Below are 27,384 nucleotides of genomic sequence, written 5' to 3'. Positions count from 1 at the left end.
GGGGGACAGAACATGTGACAGAACAATAACAATACAATGCAAAACATGAGGGGATTGAGGGCCCTGCTCTTTCAAGCTTACAATCTAGGTGACATGTTTGTTAACGAACAAAAAAATCCTTTATAATCACTTTAAAAAGGCCTACACCTGCATCTGAACATGGTGACTAAATGGGCACGTCGTTATATCCATACAATATATATACTGTATATATAATAGTTTCTGCACATGTGCCTCAATCGAAGCCTGGGTACCTTGCACATGTGCATGTCGATAAACTTGTTGTGGTCAAGGCGCACTCAGGACTTGGCTACAGGAGTATAACTTATAAAGCTCTTTATTGCGTGTCTAAAAAGCCGAATCCTTAGTGTGCGTCAACCTCTACAATATGTATTGGTTGCAGTTTTACTTTAAAGTAAACTTGCTTCCCACTGTGCTTAGCTTTTTCTGAACCAGAAGTTTAACAGCAAGGTCGAACAAGGTAGCAGGGTGTCTGTGCCCTCGAGAAAATCAAGCTGTGATACCAGTCTGACATATGACTGTGATGGAAACATTTGACTGTCGTTTTCTTCAGGGTGAGTTGGAGATTGTAAATCTTCATTGTAAAGGGTGAGTTATTCAGGGTGATGTCAGTATGCAGTAGAATATGTCAATATTATAAAGTTGGGACTTTACACAAGTAGTTCAATTTGCAGTTAAACAATGTTTGAGTGGCATTGCTTATTATTAGCAATTCTGTTCAGCCAGTCTTGTGACCCAGGCACCACTGCCAGACAGCATAGCCATGTCCATGACCTCACCTTTCCCCACAGTAGATAAGAAGTACAGCTCGGTCAAAGACCCACCTTGGCATGTAATTGGATGATGAAGGAACAGAACCTCACTGATAAAGTCTGTGTGCTCTCTCCTGTAAGCAAGCTGTTGTTGTTATGCTGACAGGGCTGCGTAACGTGTATATCCTGACTGGTTTGCAGTGATGCCCCATCCTTTCTAACAGTCCTGATGTACTATACTAAAATGTATGGATAGAGTTGTTAAGTAGAGATATTTAGTATTTGGCCACAGTTCTGCTTTATATTTAGTATAGAAGTACATTTGTGAACATGATGGTGAGGAAGGGAATAGTTGTGTTGCTTTTTTGTTTACTTAATTAAAGGGCTACTAAACCCACAACAGTAAAATCAGTCTGTATATAAAGTAAAGCATGCTTGGTATACTCATGGTGGAACCTAAGGGGTTAATCCTCTACATTGTGTAAAATAGCTGTTTGATCCCGTCTTCTATGATCCTCCCCTTCTACTGTCCCCAATCCATCTGCTGATAGAACAGAGCCTTGGGGACAAGTTGTACATGCTCAGTTTGGTGTGTATTGCTAGAGAGTTTTTTTTTCCTTGAGGAGAGTGCATATGATCAGCACAGGACCAATCAGCACTGTCCAGACAGAGGGTCAAAGGTTATGCAGACGCATAGGACAATCAAGGGAGAATGAATACTCCTTCTTCAAGCTTTAACCAGTGCTCAGCTGGGCATTGATTTCTACAAGACTGCTATATATGGCTGATGAGAAAAGGTATTTAGCAGTTTATATTTACTACAATAATTGCTTTTCCATGTTCTGTGTACTGTGGGAGACCAGATATAGTGAATGCAGGGTCCTGAGTTTGCCATTAACTGTATCTAAAGTTTTACCATTTTTTTTAGTCTTTGGATATAGTAAGAAATGATCAAGACCCATGCCTTCACTTACTGTCCCAGAGACACAACGGGATGTAAAAAGAAATCTCTCTAAGACAAGGGAAAATCCCCAATGTCCACATTGGAAGATATTCCATCACCTCCTGTCCCTGTGACAACTCTTTTGAAATAGCAATCACCTTTTATACTGGAGGCAATGATCAGGATGAATCCCCCCAGTGGGGGCACAGACAGCAATAAAAACACCTCAAAGTACACAAATGGGTGTCAAATTAAAGGTGAAACAAGTTCATTCACTTGTTATGTAAAAACTTCCAACGCGTTTCTCAACACAACTTTCTTTTTATCAGAGTTTAGAAGATTTAAATATAGAGTCAAAAGAAACTATAGCCAGATGTATCTGCGTTGGGTTTACTGCAAAACGTTCTTCTGAATTGGAAGTATAGCAGTGTAATGTGGAGCAGAAGTTGTATGTTTGAGAGTTGCCTTACCATTGTTAGTGAGCTCGTTTGAAGGCTTCTTTGCATTTGTACTAAACATTGAAATTGAAAAAAAAAAACACACACATCTTAGCACTTTATCCAAAATTGGAAAAAAAAAAGTTTGGAAAAAAAAAGTTTGGGCTTTACATAAACTTTAACAGGTAATTGTTTTCTTCTTTAGGCCCCATGCACACTTTAACTCCTAAACGCCTGTTTTAAAAGCACTTGACTTTTTTTTTTTCCTGCCGCCCCTCTATGTTAGCCTATGTGTCCATGCACACGTAGGCATTTAGAGAAGTTCAGAAGCAGGGGTGTTTAGGGGCAGAGATCAGAACACACAAAATTGTGTCCAGGAGACGGACATTTGGGCAAAAAAAACAATTGACTCACCTAAATGCCTGTAAACGCCGTTAGCTCTAGGTGCATTTAGTGCTTGAGTGTTAATTTCAGTGGTCCCAATAAATTATTCTGCAAGTGAAATAAATTAATGCCCAATCAATTGATGTGCCTAAGCGTGTTACATGCACATTGTTGTGCTGCTAGGAGAAAGGTGTCTAGGAGAGTTGGCCACATCATCCAGTGTGCATGAGGCCTTAAAGTGGAAGAAAACTATAATTATATAGTATATATAGCAATAATTATTTTTAAAACTGTTCACCTCCCTCCTAACCTAGCCTGCCTAACCCTTAAAAAAAATATCTACTATATGTACGTACCTGTTTTCAATCTGCTCCGGTCCAGTCACTGGATCTTGCAGCTCTGCATAAGGGAGCACTTGAATTCCGGTGATCTGTGAATTCCGGGAGCAGTGACGTCACCCATAGGTGCTCCTTCCTCTCTTGTGCAGGTGCCGGGGTTGTCAGGTCATATGACAGGAGTAGATTTAAAACAATATGCGTACTTACCTGTTTTCAAACAGGTTATGCAGGACAGGTAGAAGGAGTGGAGAAGGAACATTTTTTAGAATAGTTATAGTTAGGGTTTTCTTCCACTTTAAACTATATGGCAAGTATGCTGAATTAATCCGTAAATTACCCTTAGCCAAACTGGCATTATGAATCCAAATTGCTTTCTTTTTTTCCACAGCAGAAAGTTGGCAGTTTGGTTTTGTCTTAGAAATTACAACTCTCTTCTAGGCAAAAAAAAAAATCTCCTCTATTTGGAGTGTTTATAAAGTTCTCAATGTGGAAATTCTGTCTAGACCTACAAAACCCAGGCTTGGTTGATCTTTTGGGTTTACAATGCTCCTATTCTTAGTCCTGAGTTCTTTCCAGGTTAGAGTATGGAAATATTCCTTTCACAAATAGTGTAACTCTGGGATTTTGCTATGACATAATCTGGAAGACGTTCAACCAGAGCAATCTCCAAAATGGTTCCACCTCACTGCCTAGTTTGCTCACCTGTCTTCCCGCTTCTCACAGATTGATATCTTGACATTTCACCTGCATTGAGCTAGGAGTGTGTACAATATTGATTCAAGAAAGCAGAACAGCGGTAAAACAAACAAATTATACAGTTCACTCGCTACTGGCAACAAAGAAAATGTGGATGTGGGTTTAGTTTACCCTTCTCGAATCAAATCAGTCATTTTGCTATTCAACTAGGTAGGAAAACATTACTGATTGCTTTCCTGCTGGTGGTAGGTAATATATTGTGGCTCATAGGAGTCTGCTTTCTGAGACTGTGATGCTTTCTCTGAGTTATTCTCAAGTAATAGCTTGAGAGTATGGGCAAAAAACTTTGGATTGGGTCTTTTTAGGTACATATATACAAAAATTCTAAAAGTGCAAATTTTTACAGTATTGCAGTACAGTAATAGTACTGTATTATTTTGTATAACATTTGTACTTTCATAATTGTTTGTGTATATGTGCATAAAAAATCCCAATGAAAATTTTTTTGCAGTACTCTACATGACGGATTTGGAACATATCATGAATCAAACTAATATAAGTATAAATAGCTTGAGAGTAGCAGACCGACTTAAACACGGACTGGAAATTTGATTTATTTTAATTTTAGATATACATGCAAATGTGAACAATTGAAAAGGGACATGTAGCGAGGATTCTGCAAAAAAAAAAAAACCCAAAAAGAAAAAAACTAAAACAAAAAGGACTAGTCCCCATCATAGACTGATAGACTAGTCTCCATGCAGCCTTTTTTTCTCCATTAAAGAGTTACTATGCAGAGGTGACCACCTTGAGTTAGAGGAGCAGGGCTTTATTTCTTTATGTCATGTAGTTTCCCCCTGATGACTAATAAACTGATGGCTAGTAGGGTAATGGTTAAGAAGTTGCAGGAGAGGAGGAAGAAGCACAAATCTACAGAATGAGTGAAGCAGAAGTAATGAGATTCTTGCACTGCAGGTCCCCAGATACAGCTTTCTCTCCAGCAAGAACAGTGAGCAGCAACATAGTTAAATCACTAAATATAACTCCAAATCTGGTGAGACTAGAATTCTGAGGCACGGTGCCTTAGATGACCTCACACTGCAGAGAAACAGCTATAAGGTGCCAGGCATTGAAGTGCACTGTTATTTCTTGGGTCAAATTCAAGACAAAGGTACATATTTCAGGGTACACTTTCTCTTAGTATTGAACAGCATTCATACATTTTCAAATTCTGAAGCAACAAGTGAGCTTTGAAATAAACCCTTACTAACCTCTGTAGCTACAGGCAATGTGTAACAATTGTGTGCATGTGTGTATGTATATGCATGTGTATATATATATATATATATATATATATATACACACACACACACAGTTGTGCTCAAAAGTTTAATACCCTGGCAGAGATTGTGACATGTTGGCGTTAATATTGAAAATATTTAAGGATAGTGATCAATAAAGCCATTTATTATCACATAGTTGTTTGGCTCCTTTTTAAATCATAACGATAACAGAAATCACCCAAATGGCCCTGATCAAACGTTCACATAGCCTAGAATGTTTGGGCTTGGTACATACACAAAAGGTAACACACACAGGTTAAAATGTTATTTAAAGGTTAATTTCACATATCTGTGGCTTTTCAAATTGCATTTAGTGTCTATGTATAAATATTGAGTTTGTTGGCTCTCACATGGATGCACTGAACAGGCTAGATACTGAGCCATGGGGAGCAGAAAAGAACTGTGAAAAGACATGCACAACAAGGTAATGGAATGTTATTAGGTTGGAAAAGGATATAAAAAGATATCCAAAGCTTGGAATATGGCAGTTAATACTGTTAAATCGTTTATTAAGAAGAAGAAAATTCTGGAATCTCTTGACACCAAGCCAAGGTCAGGTAGATCAAGAAAGATTGCAGCCACAACTACCAGAAGATTTGTTCAGGATACAAAAAAAAAACACAAGTAACGTCAGGAGAAATATAAACTACTCTGGAACGGCTTGGTTGTTTTTAAGGAGCACAATATGACAATACTTGAACAAAAATGAGCTGCATGGTCAAGCTGCCAGAAAGAAGCCTTTACTGTGCCAATGCCACAAAAAAGCTTATTGAGGAATGTTAAGGTGTTGATGGGCATGATCAGCAATATTTTCAATAAAAATGCCAACATTTCACGATTTCTGTCAAGGTATGCAAACTTTATATATATATATATATATATACACACACACACAATATATTGCCAAAAGTATTGGGGCACCCCTCCAAATCATTGGATTCAGGTGTTCCAATCACCTCCATGACCACAGGTGTGTAAAATCAAGCACCTAGACCTCCTGAGGGAGGAGCCTGAACATGGCACAGAGCGGGAGATCAATGTGAGATCTCCCGACACTGGGGGAACCCAGTACCCATAGCCCCACTAGGAAGGAGTCAAGGAGGGGAATGTTTGAGAAGCTACCGCTGGGACCTACCTAAGTGAGGGTACAGTCCCTTTTGGCAGAGCGAGTATCCCGCGGACCCAGGCATGGTGGTCTGAGCGGTGAGGGAGACGAGGCCAAGGCACAGGAGGAGAGCAAGTGTCCTGACAGCTGGAGAGGAGCTCAGTGGATGATGAAGGTCATGTGGCCTAATGCAAAGGAGCACTGGGAGGTGAGAGAAGCCGGCCGGCGTGCAGGAGCAGAGGAAACAGCTGATTCTCCCCCCTCATGAGCCGGACTGCTGCGGTTCTCTGCTGAGTGATCTGGGCCCCCCAAACCCCCCCGAGGGTTGCAGTTATCTGGAGGAACACTGAAGCCAGCTAATCCCCCCCCCCCTCGGGAGAAGACACTGGAAGCTGACTCACCAGAGTAGAGGAAATAAGAGCAAAAGGGTAAGTGAGAGCAGCATGAGCACTGGATGAGACTAAATTGTGTAATAAAACTGAGGGGGGGAAGGTACTCAGGGGGCTATATTTAAGGGGTCTTACCAATAGAAGAAGTGGAAAGAGGACTTTTAAGAAAGATAAAACCCGAAAGTGCAGTTGACCCTGAAAGAGGCTTATAGGTGAGATGGGGAAGAGAAAAGAAGATTTAAAAGGACATTTAAAAAGGATATTTATCTAGAGAGATGGGCCTTAAAATTGATAATCCCTCCCAGTGCCGGAAAAAGAAGACAGGAAGAAAGGAAAAGGGAAAAACAATATAAAAAATAAAAGGGACAAAAGGGGGAGGGTCAAATGTCTCTCAAACAGGCTCAATGAAAAAATATATACCATTACATGAAAAACGGACCCCGGAGAGACAAACGGGAATAAATGGAAGATACGAGAAGGAAAACAGTATTGGAGAAGACATCAGATTATCCCTGGGAAAGCCTAACATCAGCCAAAATATAGTAGATGAAGATATGGAAAAAAATAGTGGCTTCTGAGAATATAGAAGAACAAGAGAAGAGCTCACAATTGGCCACTAAAATAGAAATAGCAGAAACGTTTGAGGGATTAGAAAAATCTATAAAACAAGAAATGGTGAAACTACATAAAGATCTGGGGCAAGTACTATCAAGGGTAGAGGAGACGGAAAGAAAATTAGACAAACATGCCCAAGTTATACAGGTCTTAGAAAAACGGATGACGGAAATGAAAATAGAACAAAGAAATCTGCTATATAAATTGGAAGAACGGGAAAATAGGGATAGAAGGCGCAATTTAAGGATACCAGGTCTCCCAGAGATACCCAAAGGAGAGGATCTGAAGGAAACAATAGGGAAAATGTTAGAGACGATAATGGATAGAGCTGCAACTGAACCCCTTAAAATCATTAAAATAGATGTAGTATATAGAACTGGAAGGTTCCAACAAGAAGGTAGAAGGGAAAATCCGAGAGATGTAATTGTACAATTTCATAATTACAGAGACAAAGAAGAGATATGGAAAAAGATAAAAGTAAGAGCTATAATAAAATGTAGGGAAGAAGATATTCAAATTTTTGCTGACTTAGCAGCGGAAACATTATTAAGAAGGAGAACTTTAAGGCCATTATTAGAACAAATGAAAAAGCAGAACGTTCGATATAGTTGGGGTTTTCCAGTCTGTTTTGTTGGAAAAATGGTCGTTCACGAAGATTGAAGTTCCCTGAAGACATGAGAGACTTTTGTGAGAGACTTGAATTGCAGAAAATAGTTATTCCTGGATGGGAGGAAGGTGAGGGAGAGCTGTGGGATCTGGAAAAAGAGAGGTGACAGGTAGAATAAGGGGGGAATAGAGAGTAGAAATGATAGGGGGAGGTAGAGAGGAGAGGGAAGGGTTGTTTTTTTTTTCCCCTCTCTCTCCTCCTCCTTTCCCTCTCCTATTGTTATTGAGTACCTGTTATTGAGTACATAGAACATGGGGGGATATGGGGGATGGGATGCGCAAAATGGTGAGGTGTACATGGTCAGAGCTCCACCTTGTAGTAGAATCAAGGGTGGGATTAGGACCACAGATGATTCGTAGGCAAACTAAAAGCCTAAAAGGGGAAGGGGAGGGGAGAAAAAACGGGGAGTTGGGTGATAGAAAGGAGGAGTAGACAGCTTAAGGCTCTTGGGGATTGTAGGAGGAATATCAGTCTGGAGGTACTCTAGAAAACGAAGGGGAAGATATGGTGGAGAGAGGGAGAGAGAGGAGATGGCAGAAGGAAGATGAGGGGAGGAGAGAAAAGGGGAAGAAAGGAAGAGATTCACTTTGTGACCTATAATGTTAGAGGATTAAATAGCCCCGGGAAGAAATTTAGAATTCTCAAAGAAATCCAGCATAAATTCTCTTCTGTGGTTTTTTTTACAAGAGACACATTTAGTACAAGATACAAATGTGAAGTTACAGTCCAGATACTATCCAAAATGGTTTTATGCAGATTCCCCAATTAAACGTGCAAAGGGTGTGGCAATAGGTTTTGCGAAAAATATAAGGTTTGAGCTGGAAGAGAGAATGGTTGATCCGGAAGGGAGATTCCTATTTTTGAAAGGGAGATTACAGGAAATAGAATGTACATTAGCAAATATCTATTGCCTGAATAAGAAACCAGAGGTATTCCTAAAAAACATCCTGAGGAAATTAATAGATTTCAAAAAAGGAAATTTGATTGTGGCAGGAGACTTTAACCTTTGTATGGATCCACAGATGGATATGACTTCTCCTCTGCAGAGAGAAGGTAGTAGGTTTTTGAAACCTTTGAAAAAAATTATATACCAATGTCAACTTGTGGATATATGGAGAGTTATGCATATGAAGGATAGAGATTATACGTTTTACTCTCATGCACACGAGATGAGTCACTTCTTCAGGATCAAGAGACAGATCAGAAAATTAAGAAGGAAATAGAGCAATTTTTTGTGGAAAATGATTTTGAGGAAGTGACCGTGGCAAGCTCATAAGGCATACATTAGAGGAATATTAATAGCAATAGGAGCAAAGAAGAAGAGGGAAAGAAGAGCAAAAATAAATATACATCTTAATGAACTCAGTGATTTAGAGAAGTCACATAAAAATAGAGTAACAAAAGAGATTATGCAGAGGATACTAAATAAAAGAGAAGAATTAAATAGTTTTCTGGAAGAAGATAAGAGGAGAGTGTTTAATAAAATGATAGGAGAGATATATAGATGGAGAGATAGACCAGGAAAATATTTGATGAGAGCTCAGAGGAAAAAAAAAACTAGGAACTATATAGAGAAAATAAGAGATGGCAAAGGGGAGTTAGTGCATTCAACTAAGGATATAGCAAAAGCGTTTAAAGAATATTATAATAAATTATACAATATTAATCCCCAGGGGATCGTAGGGGAAAAGGAGATGGGAATAATAGAAAAAAGAAGGGCATATTTAAAAAAGGCAAGATTACCGAAATTAAGTGAAGAACAACTAAAATCCCTTGAAACAGCAATAACACAGGAAGAAATACAGTTAGCATTAAAAAGTACTGCAGGTGGGAAAAGTCCAGGCCCCGACGGGTACACAGTGAGATACTATAAAAAATATAAAGAACTATTACTACCCAAACTGAGGACATATATGAATGCTTTGGGAGGAGAGATGGAGATGAGGAGGGAATTCCTACAAGCTCATGTGGTGCTTATACACAAGGAAGGTAAAGACGATACTCAGTGTTCAAGTTATAGACCAATCTCTTTATTAAATACAGACACTAAACTATATGCAAAAGTCCTAGCAAATAGGATGAAAGACTTTATGCAGGAATGGGTACATATAAATCAAGTGGGGAAGGTAGAGACAATGGGTTAAGATCACTGTTTCTTGTACAAACTACTCTCGATTGATGCCGAAAAGGCATTTGACAGAGTAATCTGGGGATATATGTTGGACACTTTAGAAGTACTAGGGTTGGGACCCAGGATAAGAGAATGGATAAGGAAATTATATAGTCAACCTTCGGCTGCAATTATGGTTTATGGGGAATTATCAGAGTACTTTGGGATGCAAAATGGTACAAGGCAGGGCTGCCCTTTGTCTCCTTTGCTATATGTTTTATCTCTGAAATCGCTTTTGGCTACTATAAGGAATAATATAGATATAAAGGGAATTTGGGTAGGGGAAATAGAGCATAAGGTGGCAGCTTATGCAGATGATATGTTATTTTATGTGGGACACCCAAGGACAACATTGCCAAATTTAATGAAAGCTTTAAAAGAATAGTGAGAATGTCTAATTTAAAAATTAACCCTACTAAAACAGAGATTTTAAATATAAACCTCCCTAATAGAGAGAAAAAAATGCTACAGGAGGAATTCCCCTTTGTTTGGAGAGAAAGAGAATTAAAATATCTACGTATAAAATTGACAGTATCTCCAAAGAACCTATATAGATCAAACTATATTCCACTACTAAATGAAATGAAGGATGAACTAAGGTAAATAGGATGGGGATCTTTGTCATGGATAGGACGGATAAACCTAATAAAAATGGTAATTGTTCCAAAAATTTTATATAAATTTCAAATGATACCTATTAAACTACCAGAAGGATATTTTGCAACAGATCAAATAAATCTTGCCAGAATTTTTCTAAGGAATAAGAAACCCAGAATAAGCCATGATATTTTGTGTAGAGACAAAGAAAAAGGAGGATTAGGAGCTTCAGATTTGAAAAAATATAATAATTCAGTAATATTAGCAAGAATTTATGATTGGACACATAATGCAAAGGGGAAAAGCTGGGTAAAAATAGAAAATACATTAAGTCAGGTAAATTTGAGTAGAATTGTATGGTTATCTCCACAATTACGTGGATTGGCAGATAGTACAAGTGTGTTTACACGTAATATTTTAAGAATTTGGGATGTTTTACACAAACAAATGAGATGGAAATTTAATTCACTGTTAATGCCCTTTTAGGATATACAGAGTTTTTCCCCCTAGGTAAAGAAAGTGTCACAGGCAGGTGGATAAAGAAGTAAGATGTACAATTAAGAGATATAATGGAGGGGGAACAAGTATGTTCTTACAGGGAAATGGAAAATAAGAGTGAAATAGTTGTGAGAATGGATGAGTGGCATTATTTTCAATTGAATACTTATTTTCCACCATAATTTGCAAATAAATTCTTTCCAAATCAGCCGATGTGATTATCTGGATTTGTTTTCTCATTTTGTCTCTCATAGTTGAGGTCTACCTATGATGCCAATTACAGGCCTCTCTCACCTTTTTAGTGGGAGAACTTGCACAATTGGTGGCTGACTAAATACTTTTTTGCCCCACTGTATATATAAATGGCCAGGTGATGGACATTCATATATTCACAAATTCCAAAGCGGATGCAAGATAAGTGGTCTACGCAAGGTTTGCTTTAAAGCATTACAATTGCTGTCTTTATTTAGAAGTGTAACCTTTCTACAATGGTGTTTCAAATAGTTTGTGAAGGCCTTGTGTGAAGAAGACTCATTTAGTAATAATGTGTTATAAAATTTCCAGTGCAAATATTGTTTTGCAAAAACAATTAAAAAAAATTAAAGAACATAAGTGGTCAATGTGTCACTCTTTTCAAGAGATTCAACCATCTTCTTTGTACTAAATATCCTTCATGAGTTGCTCTGTTTGGCTGCATAGGTAGTGTAGATAATTTACTGAATGTAGCATAACAGATGCAAAGGGAAATTTATATATGTACTTCCAAATCTCATTTGTTTCCTGTATTAAGCAGAATGTCATTGTTTTTTATACACTTCTAGCACTGTTTGTATTTGTGGTTGAATATGAAAGTGTTGCTGTAATGTTTTGATGCAGTAATGTGGAAAAAACCTTATTTCACAGGTTTCCACTACACAGCTACAGGTTGGTCAGGAAACGATGACAAAGATGAGCTTCAGAATTTGTTTCCTCTACCAGTTCTCTAAGTTACATAACCTGTGTTTCTTCTCACGCAGTGAAACCGAATGCAGATGCTTTCCTGCCTGGCTGTCGGGACATCTGCTCCCTCTTCTCTTACCCACTTTGATGTATTAGAGCAGATCTAAATCCTAACTGGATGATATTTAGGTTGCTAAAGCACATTGTATTGTATACAGCTGCCTTTCTTCCATCTCATTTGCATTTCAGTGATACTGAAATTGGGTATATATGAAGATGCTATACCTTTACTAACCAGACCAAAGATGTCCAGCATGGCAAATGGAGATGGAGACAGTTTCAGGCATCCTCACCATTCATCATGTTCGCCATGCACTTGATAAAGGGCAGGGACACCTGGAACTGATTTGACTTGCTGATGTACCCTTTTCTTTCAGAATAAAGGACATTTGAGCATTAAAAAGTGCTGCACTCTTTGGTCTTTAAATATTCTGTAAATAAATGTAGGGTGTTCCCCATACCTCCCATACCAATTTTGGTACTGCCAGTTGGAACCCATCCACAGTTCCCATAAACAAAGGGATATGAAGTAACTGTAACACTCTTCTAATTTATTAATTCTTTAATGTTACGTTTTGAAAATAGACAGCAAAATGGCAACAGTTTTGGGTCCACTAGTGCGATCCTTCCTCAAGCATATTGTCTAACATTACTATCAGTCATTGATTGGACTGGACATATGCATAGCTTACATCTTAGTAAAAGAAAAACATCACAGTCTAAATCAAATAAATCAAAAATATAAAAAAAAAATAGTAAAATTAAAATAAAAATAAAAAATATATACACAAATATTAACCCCCCCCCCCCCAAAAACAAAAAATATATTATCTCACAGAAGTGAGTACACCCCTCACATGTTTGTAAATATTTTATTATATCATGTGACAACACTGAAGAAATGACACTTTGCTACAATGTGACGTAGTGAGTGTACAGCTTGTATAACAGTGTAAATTTGCTGTCCCCTCAAAATAACTCCACACACAGCCATTAATGTCTAAACCGCTGGCAACAAAAGTGAGTACACCCCTAAAGCTACGATTACACTAGCCTTGTTAGCAAGTGGCGGACAGGCGTTTGGGAAACGTTTTTATCGTTTCCCAAACGCCTGGGAAAATTCTGCACATTGCAGCACATGGTGCTGTTCAAACAGGAGCGTTAGCGTCACATTGTGTCACGGCACAATGGATGCCTCTGGTCGAGTCAGGAGGAGTTGAAGCCTCCTATTCACGTCTATGGTGCCGCTCCGCAAACTCCCGGCCGGTGTTTGCGCTGCGGTTGCGGGGCGTTTGCGGAGCGTTAACACCATTCAAACTTCATTATAGGCGTTTGTGGGACATTTTTAACGCTTGACATTTTTAATGCTTGGCTAAGCTGTGCATGTAGCGTTTGCGGAACGTTAAAACCGCTTCGCAAACGCCGGACCAACGCTTGTGAAACGCTATAGGGGCGTTTGGCAAGAATTGGAAAAAAGTCAAGTATGAATGAGCCCTTAGTGAAAATGTCCAAATTGGGCCCAAAGTGTTAATACTTTTTGTGGCCAACATTATTTTCCAGCACTGCCTTAACCCTCTTGGGCATGGAGTTCACCAGAGCTTCACAGGTTGCCACTGGGGTCCTCTTCCACTCCTCCATGATGACATCACAGAGCTGGTGGATGTTAGAGACCTTGCGCTCCTCCACCTTCCGTTTGAGGATGCCCCACAGATGTTCAATAGGGTTTAGGTCTGGAGACATGCTTGGCCAGTCCCTCACCTTTACACTTAGCTTCTTTAGCAAGGCAGTGGTCATCTTGGAGGTGTGTTTGGGGTCATTATGTTGGAATACTGCCCTTCTGCCCAGTCTCCGAAGGGAAGGGATCATACTCTGCTTCAGTATGTCACAGTACGTTGGCATTCATGATTCCCTCAATGAACTGTAGCTCCCCAGTGCTGGCAGCACTCATGCAGCCCCAGACCATGACACTCCCACCACCATGTTTGACTGTAGGCAAGACACACTTGCCTTTGTACTCCTCACCTGGTTGCCACCACACACGCTTGACACCATCTGAACCAAATAAGTTTATCTTGGTGTCATCAGACCACAGGACATGGTTCCAGTAATCCATGTCCTTAGTCTGCTTGTCTTCAGCAAACTATTTGCGGGCTTTCTTGTGCATCATCTTTAGAAGAGGCTTCCTTCTGGGATGACAGCCATGCAGACCAATTTGATGCAGTGTGCGGCGTATGGTCTGAGCACTGACAGGCTGACCCCCACACCCCTTCAACTTTTGCAGCAATGCTGGCCGAACTCATACATCTATTTCCCAAAGACAACTTCGGGATATGGCACTGAACACTCAACTTCTTTGGTCGACCATGGCAAGGCCTGTTCTGAGTGGAACCTGTCCTGTTATTGTTGTATGGTCTTGGCCACCGTGCTGCAGATTAGTTACAGGGTCTTATCAATCTTCTTATAGCCTAAGCCATCTTTATGTAGAGCAACAATAATTTTTTCAGATCCTCAGAGAGTTCTTTGCCATGAAGTGCCATGTTGAACTTCCAGTTACCAGTATGAGAGAGTGAGAGCAATAACACCAAATTTAACACACTTGCTCCCCATTCACACCTGAGACCTTGTAACACTAACGAGTCACTTGACACTGGGGAGGGAAAATAGCTAATTGGGCCCAATTTGGACATTTTCACTTAGGGGTGTACTCACTTTTGTTGCCAGTGGTTTAGACATTAATGGCTGTGTGTTGAGTTATTTTGAGGGACAGCAAATTTACACTGTTATACAAGCTGTACACTCACTACTTAACACTGAAGAAATGACACTTTGCTACAATGTAGTCACATGAAAAGATAAACTATTTACAAAATGTGAGGGGTGTACTCACTTCTGTGAGATACTGTGTATATGTATACAGCAGGCAAACATATTGCCTCTGAAGTTGACATGTTGAAAGCAGAAAATATTGGCAAGCATAAGGATTTGAGCAACTTTGACGAGGGCCAAATTGTAATTGTTAGACGACTGGGTCAGAGAAACTCAAAAGCTGCAGTTCTTGTGGGATGTTTCCAGTCTGCAGAGGTTAGGACCTACCAGAGCGGTCCAAAGAAATAAAACAGGTGAACCAGCAACAGGGTCATGATTGGCCAAGGCTCATTGATGCACTTAAGCAGCAAAGGCTGGTCCATGTAGTCCGATCCAATGGAAGAGTTATTGTAGCTCAAATTGCTGAAAAAATAATTCTGGTACCAATAGGATGGTGTCAGAAAACATGGTGCATTGCAGTTTGCTGTGTATGAATCTACTTGGCTGCAGACCAGTCAGGGTGCCCATGCATGCTGGAAAAATATGGAAAGACAGACCTAGGAGCCAGCTAGACCAAAAGTAGAAGAGCCCAGAATGACTTCTTCAATGTGGTTCTGCTTTTGTATCATCAAATCAGCAGAAAAGAGGCATGTCTGGACCTTTGTTTTTGCCCAAGCCTGGCCTGTTGCTATGGGGGCTGTCAAGGATTAGGGTTTATTGCCTGGTAGGGCTGTCTGGATCACCATACTGGTTAAAGAGAAGTTAAAAAAAAAAATAACTAAGTAAGTGGAACTGTGTTTGCCTGTATGAGATGAGTGTGAATTTCAAATACCTTCTCAGGTTAAACAGGTCCCATATTAACTAACTGTGCTTTCAATAGCTTGTTTAGATATACCCAACTAAGTCCATCTTTCTGAGTGTTTCCCAATGCCGTTTTTTGTGGTGGGGGACTACTAATCCAGTGCGGCAGATGTGCACATGCCGGCTAGTCCCCAACAGTTCCCTCATGCTTCAATCACTGCTGCAGACTTCTCTTTTGGATTCTGAGGCAACTCCAGCACTGGACAGCCAATAGGAAGTGTCCACATCACATAGACAGTGTCATGGACACCCAAAGAAGCCATTTGCCTCCTATAAACAGAAGACAAGAGAAGACTTGGGACTGGAGAGTCATGAGACCACGACTAAATAGGACAATTAGGGTTTTTTTTTTTTGTAAAGCCAGCAATCAGTTAGATGGGGTAGTTGGGGAGCCCAGTGATCAGCTTTAAGCAAAAAGGTGAACACCAGGATAAACATTTCTTTGTAGGAAGGTTGTGTCCACTGTATGACTTAGGAGTAAAAATCATGTTTGAGGGGACTGTGTAGTTACTGTCTTAAAGTGTATGTAAAGAATGTGAAAGGAAATCATCCAATAACGTAAACATTCTGGTGACCGCTTTCTAAATGAGAATTTCCCTCTCTGTGGGAAAATTTTCTTTTGTTTCCTGTTGCATCTCAAGCATATGAAGGTAAGGTTTTAACCTTTACCTTCTTTATGCAAAATGTTATCCAACATAAAGTTTTTTTTGAGCTATATATATTCTTTAATCCAGTATCTGACTTAGCTTTGGGTGTTGAAGGTGGAGCTTACCTCAAGCCTTTGAGTTCTACCTTGGACAGCACTCGCTGGCACAACTCCCCTGATTATTTGTTTTTTTTTACCACTTGCTGAAGGAGAAAAACAAAAAAAAGTCTTTTCAGTAATGATCCTGGACTGTTTTCTTATCTTTGTCACACAGCGATCATGTTTTGGCACTTAATGGCGTGTGGAAGGAGAGGTGATGTCTGCTAGTTGAAGGCTGACAACACCGCCTTCACCCAGCCTGTAATTCATCAGTTACACTTAAAACAATAGAACTTTCTTATCGACTTGACAGCAACATGATTTTGTGCCAATTGTGTGCTAAACCTGTCTAGTCTTCCATTAAATAATTCTTTACAAATACATAAGCACCAACCTGCGATAGAGATATCAAGGGAGACATAACTCTGGATGTCAGTAAACAGAATGCAATACGGCGTGCTAATGGACTCATTGTAACTGTATGATTTCTCATTATTCACAGCGTGTCTTACATTAAAGATCATTTAATGCCTCACATCACCCCAGAGAACATTGTGTAACATTATCAGTAGGTGGATAAAGCTCTCTGTTTATTGGCAAAACATACAGTATAATATGTGAACCTTTATTGTTTTACATCATAAGTGAGATACTTATGTAATTGCCTATTTTGTGCACTTAGAAGTGTTTTTGACATTAATTTTTTCTTGTGTATAATATGTTGATGATTAGATTTCATATCTGTTTCCTTTTAACTTTCCCTTTCAAAAGCTAGGCAGTAAGCATTCTTGCTGAACAGTTGTTGTGAGGAAATAAAAGACAGCTCACCTAGAAAACCCATAATTTTCAATATGTATTGCAATACATATTCAAGCTAGCCAACTGAATCAAAGTAATTCCTCTCTGACCAGTCCTTACTCTACTCTGCAAAATGGCAAATACTTACCTGCTTACAGCTCAAACTCACTTCAATACTTTAACTTTATTGGACTTATAGTGCCAATTTTGGGCAAACAGACACAGCTGGACGAGTGCTCCAGTGTGTTCACTGACCTGTACTATGTGAAGAGAAGTCGTTTTTGGCATTTTCCCTTGCTTGCTGCGTAATATTTTGATTATGTTTTATATACTTTACTTTTTAGCTTTCCGTTTCAATTGCTAAGCAGTAAGGGGGAGCTTAACTAGAACTAGAGCAGCTGTGCGTGGTAGCCAATCAGCTTCAGATTGTGCAAATGAGCTTTGACTATAAAAACTGGAGGCTGAATGATTTCTATGCAGAGCTGCACCACAGTTTGCTTGCTCCAGTTTTAGTTCATCAACCCCTAAGTATCCTTGCTGAGCTGCTGCTGTGATTAAAATAAGTCAACTCACCTAGACAGCTCATGATTTGCAATTAGATATATAAATATATTTTTCTCTCTCTCTCTCTGTATGTGTGTGTGTGTGTATATATATATATATATATATATATATATATATATATATATACACATACACACACACATACACGGTGGTATCAAAAAGTGTTGAGACTAGTTTTGTAACACTCCAACAGATGGCAGCACAAGGCTGCATGCACAGTCACAGGAGCACCGACCTTCATAAATCAGTGTGCCAAAAGACATCATCCTGTTTACATCGGCAGCTGTGCAACTGGTGCTATTCTGGCCATGTGCGTTACCACGTCTGGCATTTCATCATGGACAGCAAGTTAGAACAAAGAGCCCTCTGTTATTTATTACATGTATTTATATAGTGCTAACAATTTACTCAGCACTTTTACAAACTGTGCATTCACATCAGCCCCTGCCCTCAAGGAACTTACGATCTAAGGTCCCTATCAAATACGCATACACGTACATATTAGGTCAAAAATAGACCAGAGCCAGTTACCCTACCAGCATGCCTTGCGAGTTTGTGGGAGGAAAATGGAGCACCTGGAGAAAACCTACTAAAGCGCAGGGAGAAGATGCAAACTCCATGCAGGTAGTATGCTAACCAGGATTTGAATTGAGGACAGGTATCTTCTGTACAGTACTAAAGGAAGCCGCAACTCAAAGTCTGCATTATGCTCATCTCTGTGGTTTTAGGTGCCAGGCGATGGAGACCGTTAGTGCTCCCCATGTGTCTTTAGAAAGCTTTATGGTTCCAGAATAAGATCACAAAAGAGTCCAGCTAAACCAAGCCTCACATGATATCATATGATTATGCACTTTTTGGATGAAACATTTCTGAGTGTGGCTTGATCTGGGAAGACCCTTTTGTGATCTTGTACTGAAACAATACATCTTTGTGAAGACTGAGGTCATTAAAGTATGGTCAGCTTTTTTCTTCATTCCATGTATCTTCTGCACTTGTGAAAACTATTTCTAGCCTGAAATCTGAAAATGAACACAGCCACCATATCGAAGGACTGTGAAACTTTAATATATTACATTTTTATTTTGATACTTTTTAATGGTCTGTGTTACAAGAAATCCACAAGGTGATATAGTGTCAGAAAGGTTGTCATTGCTAGAAGCCTCTAGAATTAGGTTAAAAGATTGACTTTACATCATGGTTGCTCTTTTCTTTTTATTTTAGGAGGGTTCACAACTGCTACAAGTGTCGACAGTGCAGCTTCACAGCAGCTGACACTCAGTCCCTTTTGGATCACTTCAACTCTGCACATTGCCAGGAGTCTGAGATCACTACATCCAATGGTGGAGAGGGCCATGGGATACCTACCATCAAGGAAGAGCCAAAAACTGAGATGAAGGTGTACAATCTTGTCACCCCTGATTCTAAAATGGGAGAAGCCATATATGACAGCACTGTGAAGAGGGAAAAGCCAGATGACAAGGACGTGCTCAGGGAGAAAGCTTGGTCTGATGGTTCAGTAGATGACCTTCGTAATGTTGCCTGGAGAGGATCAGACATTCTAAGGAAAAGTCCATCCTATACTCAAATAGGGCTGGGCCTTTTGACCACGGTGTCTGTCAACCAAGAGCAGCAGAAATCTTCAAGAGATAGCCCAAACGTTGAAGCTGCACATTTAGCAAGACCTCTGTATGGCTTGTCTGTAGATGCCAAGGGATTTCAAAGTACAACGGCTGGAGCTAGTGGCGAAAAATCAGGACCGCTTACACCACAGTACCCAGCAACAGGGGATAGCAAGTCCAAGGATGAATCCCAGTCACTTCTCCGGGTAAGTCCATATTGTCGTACTTATTTTAAGGGTTTAGACATTTTTGTCTACATTTTGACACATTGTATCACAAACATAAATTATATTTGGTTTGATGCATTAAATTGAGTATTATTACAGAGCACTAGTTGCTAATGAGAAAAAACTTGTTTTATAATAGGGGGAGTTACAACCCTTGTTAAGTTTTTATTTATGACTGTGTCTCCGTTGGGGAGATTTCTCTGTACTTCCTATTCTCAAATACACAAGTAAAAATCTCCCCAAAATAAGGGGACATTTTCTCTTAGACGTTTGTCGCCAGAATAGTTGTCCCTTACATTTTCTTTTGATAACAATGATCTCCAGCCCAAAATACTTTGATGGGCTTTTACTGCTGCCTGGGGGGGAAATCAGAGGTTCTAAACATTCCCTACTCTATCCAAAAAATATATTTGCCTAAAGTTACACATTCAGAAAAAAACATGATATTAATTGTTAATTCTAAATTTTGTGGGGAAAAAAAAGATGGCAGTACCCTACCTTGATTACATTGTGTATATCTGTTAACATTGGCCTGAGGTAGGTTCCATTAAAACTTATGTTACCCTAAAACGACCCGCCCCGTGACAGAGTTTTTTCTTGTAAATCTAATTATTCTAGAAAGTTCGTCAAAAAAAGAGAATCCTTTTGGATATTGGTTGAGCAAAGCTCCCTCATATCTGTACTTAAATTTCAGATTTGGATGGAGGTGAATCTTAATTGGTTCACTGGTACATAAGGTGCTCAAGGTTCCTGCACTGCTAGTACACCATTTATTTCAAGGAGCCCACCTTTCAGGACTCGGGCTAGTCATTTGATTAGGAGGCGATGGGCTCATCTAATTAGCACCCACTTTATATAACACTAGACACATGGTCTAGAATAGATTATCTTTGTCTTTAAGCTGAACTCCATACAATTATCTAAATACTATGATAAAATACATTAATGGAGCTGTTTTACCTACCAGAGGATTTAAATGTGTGTTCACTTGTTCTGAAGTGTTTAATCTCTGCCTCACAGCACATCCAGGAACATGACACCACGTTCTCTGTTTCAGCTGGGAATACTGTGGTGTCATCTACCTGCATCCAGCCTACTGTATGGACAGTAAAAGAAAAGCAGGAGGCTGATTATGTCATCCCTCTGCTTTCTTCTCCTTGACAGCTTGTTCGCTGTCATTTACATGCAAGACATCTGATTGGCTGCCACTGCTGCTCCTTTCTTTTCCCAGGTGCTGGCGTAAAGGGTACCAAGGCTTCCAAGAGACTGATATCAATTTAAATTCAGTTACTTACAATAAATGTAAAGCCCACTGTCAGAAAACCTAAACATTATCCCTTACACTGGGGCTACACCTGCACTGTGAGGGTTAAGTGCTTGTTTAGGTCTAGAGAACCCATTATAGCAGATTTACTTACCCGATCATCTTCTCCTTCTTGTTACTAGAGCAATTTCCAAAAGGTCTTCTCCCACAGTCCTGTTGTCATCAAGACTAATGAAGGATCCATAGTCCTGCTTGGACATGATGACGCCAAGGGACAGTCAACCACTTGAGCATAGGGTAGCGCCATCTTTTGGGGTCTCAGGAAAGTTAAAGTGCTTTTCTTCTCTAGACTAAGTGAGCAATTAACCCTTGCAGTGTGGGTGCAGTCCCACTGGAAAAGATAGTTTTCACATTTTCTAGAGTTGGGAATGTTTTACTAATAAATACTGGACTGCATCAATTTATGTCATTTATATCTGTCTGGAGTTCAGCTTCAATGACTTTATTTTATGTGGAACATTATAGGATATGATTTTTAACATTATACCTACACAACATTTAAAAACTCTAATATTATATGATTTGCTTGCCAATATCAAATGCTTAGTGCATATATACTAAGCTACAGCTTTGTCAACACAGAGATCAGTCAAATATTTGATAAGCTGAATCCACAGAATTCCATTAGTAGTTTGAAGTCTTTGGTAGACATTGCTCATGCCATTCTGTTCTTTGCTCTCTTTGTTAATGGAATGTCATAGAAGATACAGTTCAGTAAATCCGTTGTAGCATAGTATCAGCCATGGCTGAAATCATAGAGGCGTGACTGAATTTGCTAGTATTCCAGACTACGGGTTAGTTTACAAAGCTTTACTGCATGCGCTATGTGCTGTACCATGTGATATTGTCAGCATATTGTCTAAGGGATTTCCTCACCTTATCAAAGCAAAGACCTCATGCAGCATTTGTTGCAGGATTTTACTACATCACTTCAACGCTCTTTACTGTACAAAAGTCAAGCCACAAAAGGTAACACTTCACCCACTGTTTAATCATGCAGTACTTACTACAAGTATTTAATTAATTGAACCACAAAAAAATTAAAAGCATGAGAATCTCCCAGGTTTTTACATTTTAGTGCATGATATTACATCTAAGAAAGTTTCCCCGCATTATCACCCCTTAAAATCTCAATAGCTCCTGACCTGTGATATTTGGGAGGTTCCTTGAGGTGACTACTGAGGAGAGCAGAGAATGGAACTATTTCAGGTAAACATAAAGTACAGAAATAAAGGCTTTAAGGCCTAATCACATACAGCAAAAAAGTAAAAATGAAGTCAAAGCTGCAATGTGATAAAAATGTATTATTGTTGAGAATAATATTGCTACCACTGCTAGTCATAATAATTATATTATTATTTTACAGAAGATTTAATCTTACCATAAATTAGATAATTTTTTTACAGAATCAAAGCAACATATTTTAAAAAGCTCAGTATGATCTAAAAGAAAAATGCCAATGTTGGCTGATTAAAGTTTGCCTGTGAAGTCATCAAGTTTCAGAATATGATTTCACCCCCAGGACCACTTCTCTGACATATTTCACCCCCGGGTGATTAAAGTTCTGCCATTGAAGACATAATCTGTATACAGTGTTTTTTTAGATTATACTGAACCATGTGTGGAGGACTGATGGACTCCAAGCCAGCACCTGATTCCAGCATATGTGGGGAGGGCACAAAGGGTTGGAGCTGTGTACTTTTCATTGACTCTACAAAGTATTTCAAAAGCTAACAAAACCAAAACCTTCTTCTAGCAAGCAAACATTGATCAGTTTTGTTATATGTGGAACTTAATTTGTTCTTGTGCAGTATTTCTGTTCACATAAATTAAAACTTGTCTTAAAAAAATAAAAATAAAATTATGTGAATAAAATTAAAAAGGAAATAAAAAAATAAAATGAAAAACACATGTACAGTTGGACATCAAACACAAAAAGAAACAAAGAAATGAAGAGGGAAAAAATAGATAGATAGATAGATAGATAGATAGATAGATAGATAGATAGATAGACAGACAGACAGACAGATACACACTATATATAATTTTATTTCAGTGAGTTTAGATTATTTTAATTAGTAGTGTTATAGTTATCTAGTTTTTATTTGTGGACTTCACTATAGTTTAATATTAATATATTTTCGTGATATATGGTAATCTTATTAGTGCTGTAGTTATCTATTTTTCACTGTTGCTATCACCATATTTCAGTATTAATTTATATTATAGTAATATATATATGTGTATATATATATATATATATATAAAACTGTATTGTATCATTTTAAATGGGTGTTACCTCATCAGGATAAACTGTTTTTTGTTTATTTATGTGGCTATTGTTAAAGTGACCTGAGCATTTTTTTTTTCCTTTTCTAAAAGAAAGATATATGATTTCAAGTGCTAGTAAAGAGAAATGATTTTTTATGTTAAAATACAAATTAATACAAATTTCCAAAACCATGATTTCAGAAAAAAAAGAAAAATGTAGCATTCTCTTTAAGCATTCTGCTAATTTCAGGATATTCATATGGAAAAAATTATTTTTGCAAATCTCAGTATTGACTTTTAATGTTGAGGAAAATAGACTGTCTCCTGAAAGTTTGAGATTGTAGGGGCAAGTAACATTATATTGTGTAATTCGTCTAGTGAGGGCCTGTGCATTTATTACTGTCACAGTACATTAGTCAAACCCTTTATTAAACCCAATGGGTGGATGTGACTGCATACATTTGTTATTTAACTTGTACCACATGGCATGGAAGGATGATTACATCAATGTAATATTCTCTATCAGTTTGTCTCATTCTCTTGTTTTAAAGGGGACTCTAAAACGTTAGCTAGTACTTTATAAATGCTGAACGTTACATTTTTCACTTGGAATCACTAAGGCTCAGTGCACACTGGGCTTAAAAAAAGCTTATAAAAGAGTTGAATGCCACGCTCTGTGCATTGTTTTTCTTAAAAAATAAAGAATTGTTTAAACTCATATATATTGATCTCTCTCAATTATCACCATAAATAACCATTCATGCACCTCGTGCCAATATTTAAATAAAACAAAAAAAATATATAAAAAAAAGCCAGTTCCCTTGGCAGAAAAAAATGCTGATATAAAGCAATTTTGTACACAGTTTAGCCAAGTCTAGGAGAGTTTAGCGTTTTTTTTTCTGCCAGAAAGCTCCAATCAAAAACGCAAACCAGAAGGGTTTTTTTTCCTGCCTCTAAACGTTGAGCTTAAAATATGCATGTAATCGTCCTAATGTGCATGGACACATAGGATAACACTGAGCTACTTCTACACAAAACACAAAACTCCTGTAGGAGCAGCGATTTTTATGCCAGTGTGCATGGAGCCAAAGAATGTTACATACTTTAAACTCATCAAAAAAAATGATGGGTAATGAACATTGTGACGCAAATGTAAAAAGAAGTAATGTTAAAGGTGTTACCTTTTGTAAGATAAGCTGTATGTTGGTAAGTCGGCATCCACATTCTAACTCGAGGAGTTAGAGCATTAATGGATAACTAATGGCCAAGACCAAAAATATAATTATTTAATCCTATTTTATAAATTTTCAGGAAAGTAAAAGTCAAAGGAGTGGCATTAATTCTGGAACAATAAACATCCAAACATGGAATTTCAGTTTAACACGGGATACAAAAGATTTAATTTTATGGTACATGAACATAAACAAAATATATCAATGAAGTTGATTCTCATCTAAGATTTTAACATGTGCATTCTTAAGCAGCCTATAGATTTTGGGTGGAAGGAAAGAAAATTGCTTGATTCCGAATCAACACAGTCAGCGTTATTGTGTTATGTTGGTGGGGCATGAAAAAATCCAACAGGCTGGTTGTGCTGAAGGGTTCAAGGAGGGTTAGCACTGGAAAAGGATAGAGAAGGGTGGAAAGAGTTTTCGGCAAGTACATTTTTGGAAAACATTCTTATTATATGATCCCAACATCATGTACATATATGGGCATATACACTGCTTCCTGTGTATGGAGGAGTAGCTGAAATTGAAGGAAAGACCATTGGGGCTTGTGGAACACATCTTGCCTGGAGAGTGCGTGCAGGATCCTGGGTGATCCAAAAAGCATTTTGACCCCTGTGGGTCGCAGGGGGAAGGTGAGCGGGCATGCCTGCTATTTAGGATTATCACTCACCACTTGCACCAACACAGGAGCACACTTGGAAAAGTTACTATTGTGTGTTTCTTTGCCACTTATGGTTATGCTGGCTCATTATGGATGTTGGCAAGCATCACAATTGTTATATGTCTTTATATTGATCACTCATATGTGGTAACCTATATCCCTGCATAGGGAATCACTGTGTTTCACTTATTTTGTATGATCACTTGGATATAGGTTCAATGGTGAACCCCTTAATTTTGCACTATTAGATCAGCCGGATCTATCAGGTCACATTTACAGGTGATTAACACCAACATAACTTTAAATACATTGCCATATATTCTGGGTAACAACCTTGGCTTCCTCCATAGATACAGTGGTGGAGTGAGTGTAGCCAACCAGGGACAAAGGTATGCATTTCGTAGGTTTATCAAGTGAACAAAAGGGGGAAGAAACCTAGAAAAAAATAAATGAATGCAGCTCCCTTACCTAAGGAATGGTAATATATTATATACACTATATTGCCAAAATTATAGAGACACCCCTCAAACTCATTGGATTCAGGTGTTCCAATCACCTCCATAACCACAGGTGTATAAAATCAAGCACCTAGGTATGCAGGCTGCTTCTACAAACATTTGTGATAGAATGGGTCGCTCTCAGGAGCTCAGTCAATTCAAGCGTGGTACCTTGATAGATTGCCACTTGTGCAATAAGTCTATCCGTGAAATATCCTTGCTGCTAAATATTCCACGGTCAACTGTTAGTAGTAATATAACAAGGTGGATTAGCACAGCAGTGGCCTTCGGATTAGCACAACAACAGTGCTTAGAGAGCTTCATGGAATGGGTTTCCAAGGCCAAGCAGCTGCATCCAAGCCTTATATCACCAAGTGCAATGCAAAGTTTCGGATGCAGTGGTGTAGAGCACACCACCACTGGACTCTAGAGCAGTGGAGACGTGTTTTCTGGAGTGATGAATCACACTTCTCTGTCTGGCAATCTGATGGACATGTCTGGGTTTGGCAGTTGCCAGGAGAACAGTACTTGCCTGACTGTATTGTGCCAAGTGTAAAGTTTGGTGGAGGGGGGATTATGGTGTGGGGTTATTTTCAGGGGTTGGGCATGGCCCCTTTGTTTCAGTGAAGGGAACTCTTAAGGCGTCAGCATACCAAGACATTTTGGACAATTTAATTCTCCCTACTTTGTGGGAACAGTTTGGGGATGGCCCCTTCCAGTTCCAACATGACTGCACACCAGTGCACAAAGCAGGGTCCATAAAGATATGGATGAGAGAGTTTGGGGTGGAGGAACTTGACTGGCCTGCACGGAGTCCTGACCCCAACCCGATAGAACACCTGTGGGATGAATTAGAGCGGAGACTGCGAGCCAGGCCTTCTTGTCCAACATCAGTGCCGGACCTCACAAATGCGCTTCTGCAAGAATGGTCAAACATACCCATAGACACCCTCCTAAACCTTGTAGACAGCCTTCCCAGAAGAGTTGAAGCTGTTATAGCTGCAAAGGGTGGGCCAACTCAATATTGAACCCTACGGACTAAGACTGGGATGCCATTAAAGTTTGTGTGTAAAGGCAGGTGTCCCAATACTTTTGGCAATATAGTGTATAGTGTGTGTATATGTATATGTATATATATATATATTTTTTTTTTTTTTTTATATAGTATATATGCTGTATATTATTCCTCCGAGCTGGACAAATGGAGCTGTGTAAAAATTACCATTCCTAAAAATCACATTTAAGATAAAATTGCAGTACATTTGTAGATCAGTTTTAACTGGTCTTTTCAGTGGGAAATATTACTACAGTGGCGTCTCCTAATCTTTAGGAATTGTTGAAATTAAATACTTACATAATAACTGAATTAATTAAGCTGTCAGAGTCTTTTGATATTCATCATAATTGTAGATCCCACGTAGCTCCGTGGATTTCCTAGGACATCCCTGCCTGAAGGAGTGCACTAATCCCCAGTTACGTTAATTTCTATATGCATGATGAAGTGGGTGTAGGAAGCCTTGGCAGCTAAAACTATTATTTGGGTGTGTGCTAGCAGACAGTAGTGATAAAGTGGGTCAAAATGACATCAAAACCTTAAGGAAAAGCGTGAATCACATCATGAACAAAAGGAATGTTGAGGTAACTCTTTAAACCTCGAGGCTTATTAGTAAACACATGCTAATATAAGGGTTGCTAGGCTTTTCCTGGTTCTGAGTTTGAAACAATATGTTAATTTAGAAAAAAGGATGTGCAATTATGTACAACAAAAAGGCTAAATCGTATTATTGATTGCCTCCAATAGGATTGGATTAAAGGTCTTGTCTGCT

The 27,384-nt window shown here is 38.8% G+C and overlaps 1 protein-coding gene across 3 annotated transcripts in view; it reads left to right on the top strand.

The window, feature by feature from the left end:
- Positions 1–27,384, top strand: part of TRPS1 (transcriptional repressor GATA binding 1) — a 421,564-nt gene that overhangs the window by 187,204 nt on the left and 206,976 nt on the right. For all 3 annotated transcript variants that reach the window (XM_089659035.1, XM_089659036.1, XM_089659034.1), the window contains one exon: positions 18,949–19,552. In XM_089659035.1, coding sequence (XP_089515161.1) covers positions 18,949–19,552 — 604 coding nt within the window. The remainder of the gene's footprint in view (positions 1–18,948; positions 19,553–27,384) is intronic.

Source organism: Staurois parvus, unplaced genomic scaffold, assembly GCF_062004578.1.
Source record: "Staurois parvus isolate SC_StPar_1 unplaced genomic scaffold, SC_StPar_1.0 ptg000030l, whole genome shotgun sequence".
In the NCBI taxonomy this organism is placed as follows: domain Eukaryota; kingdom Metazoa; phylum Chordata; class Amphibia; order Anura; family Ranidae; genus Staurois; species Staurois parvus.
Note: the sequence above shows the minus strand (reverse complement) of the source record. Positions and strands in the feature narration are given on the sequence as shown.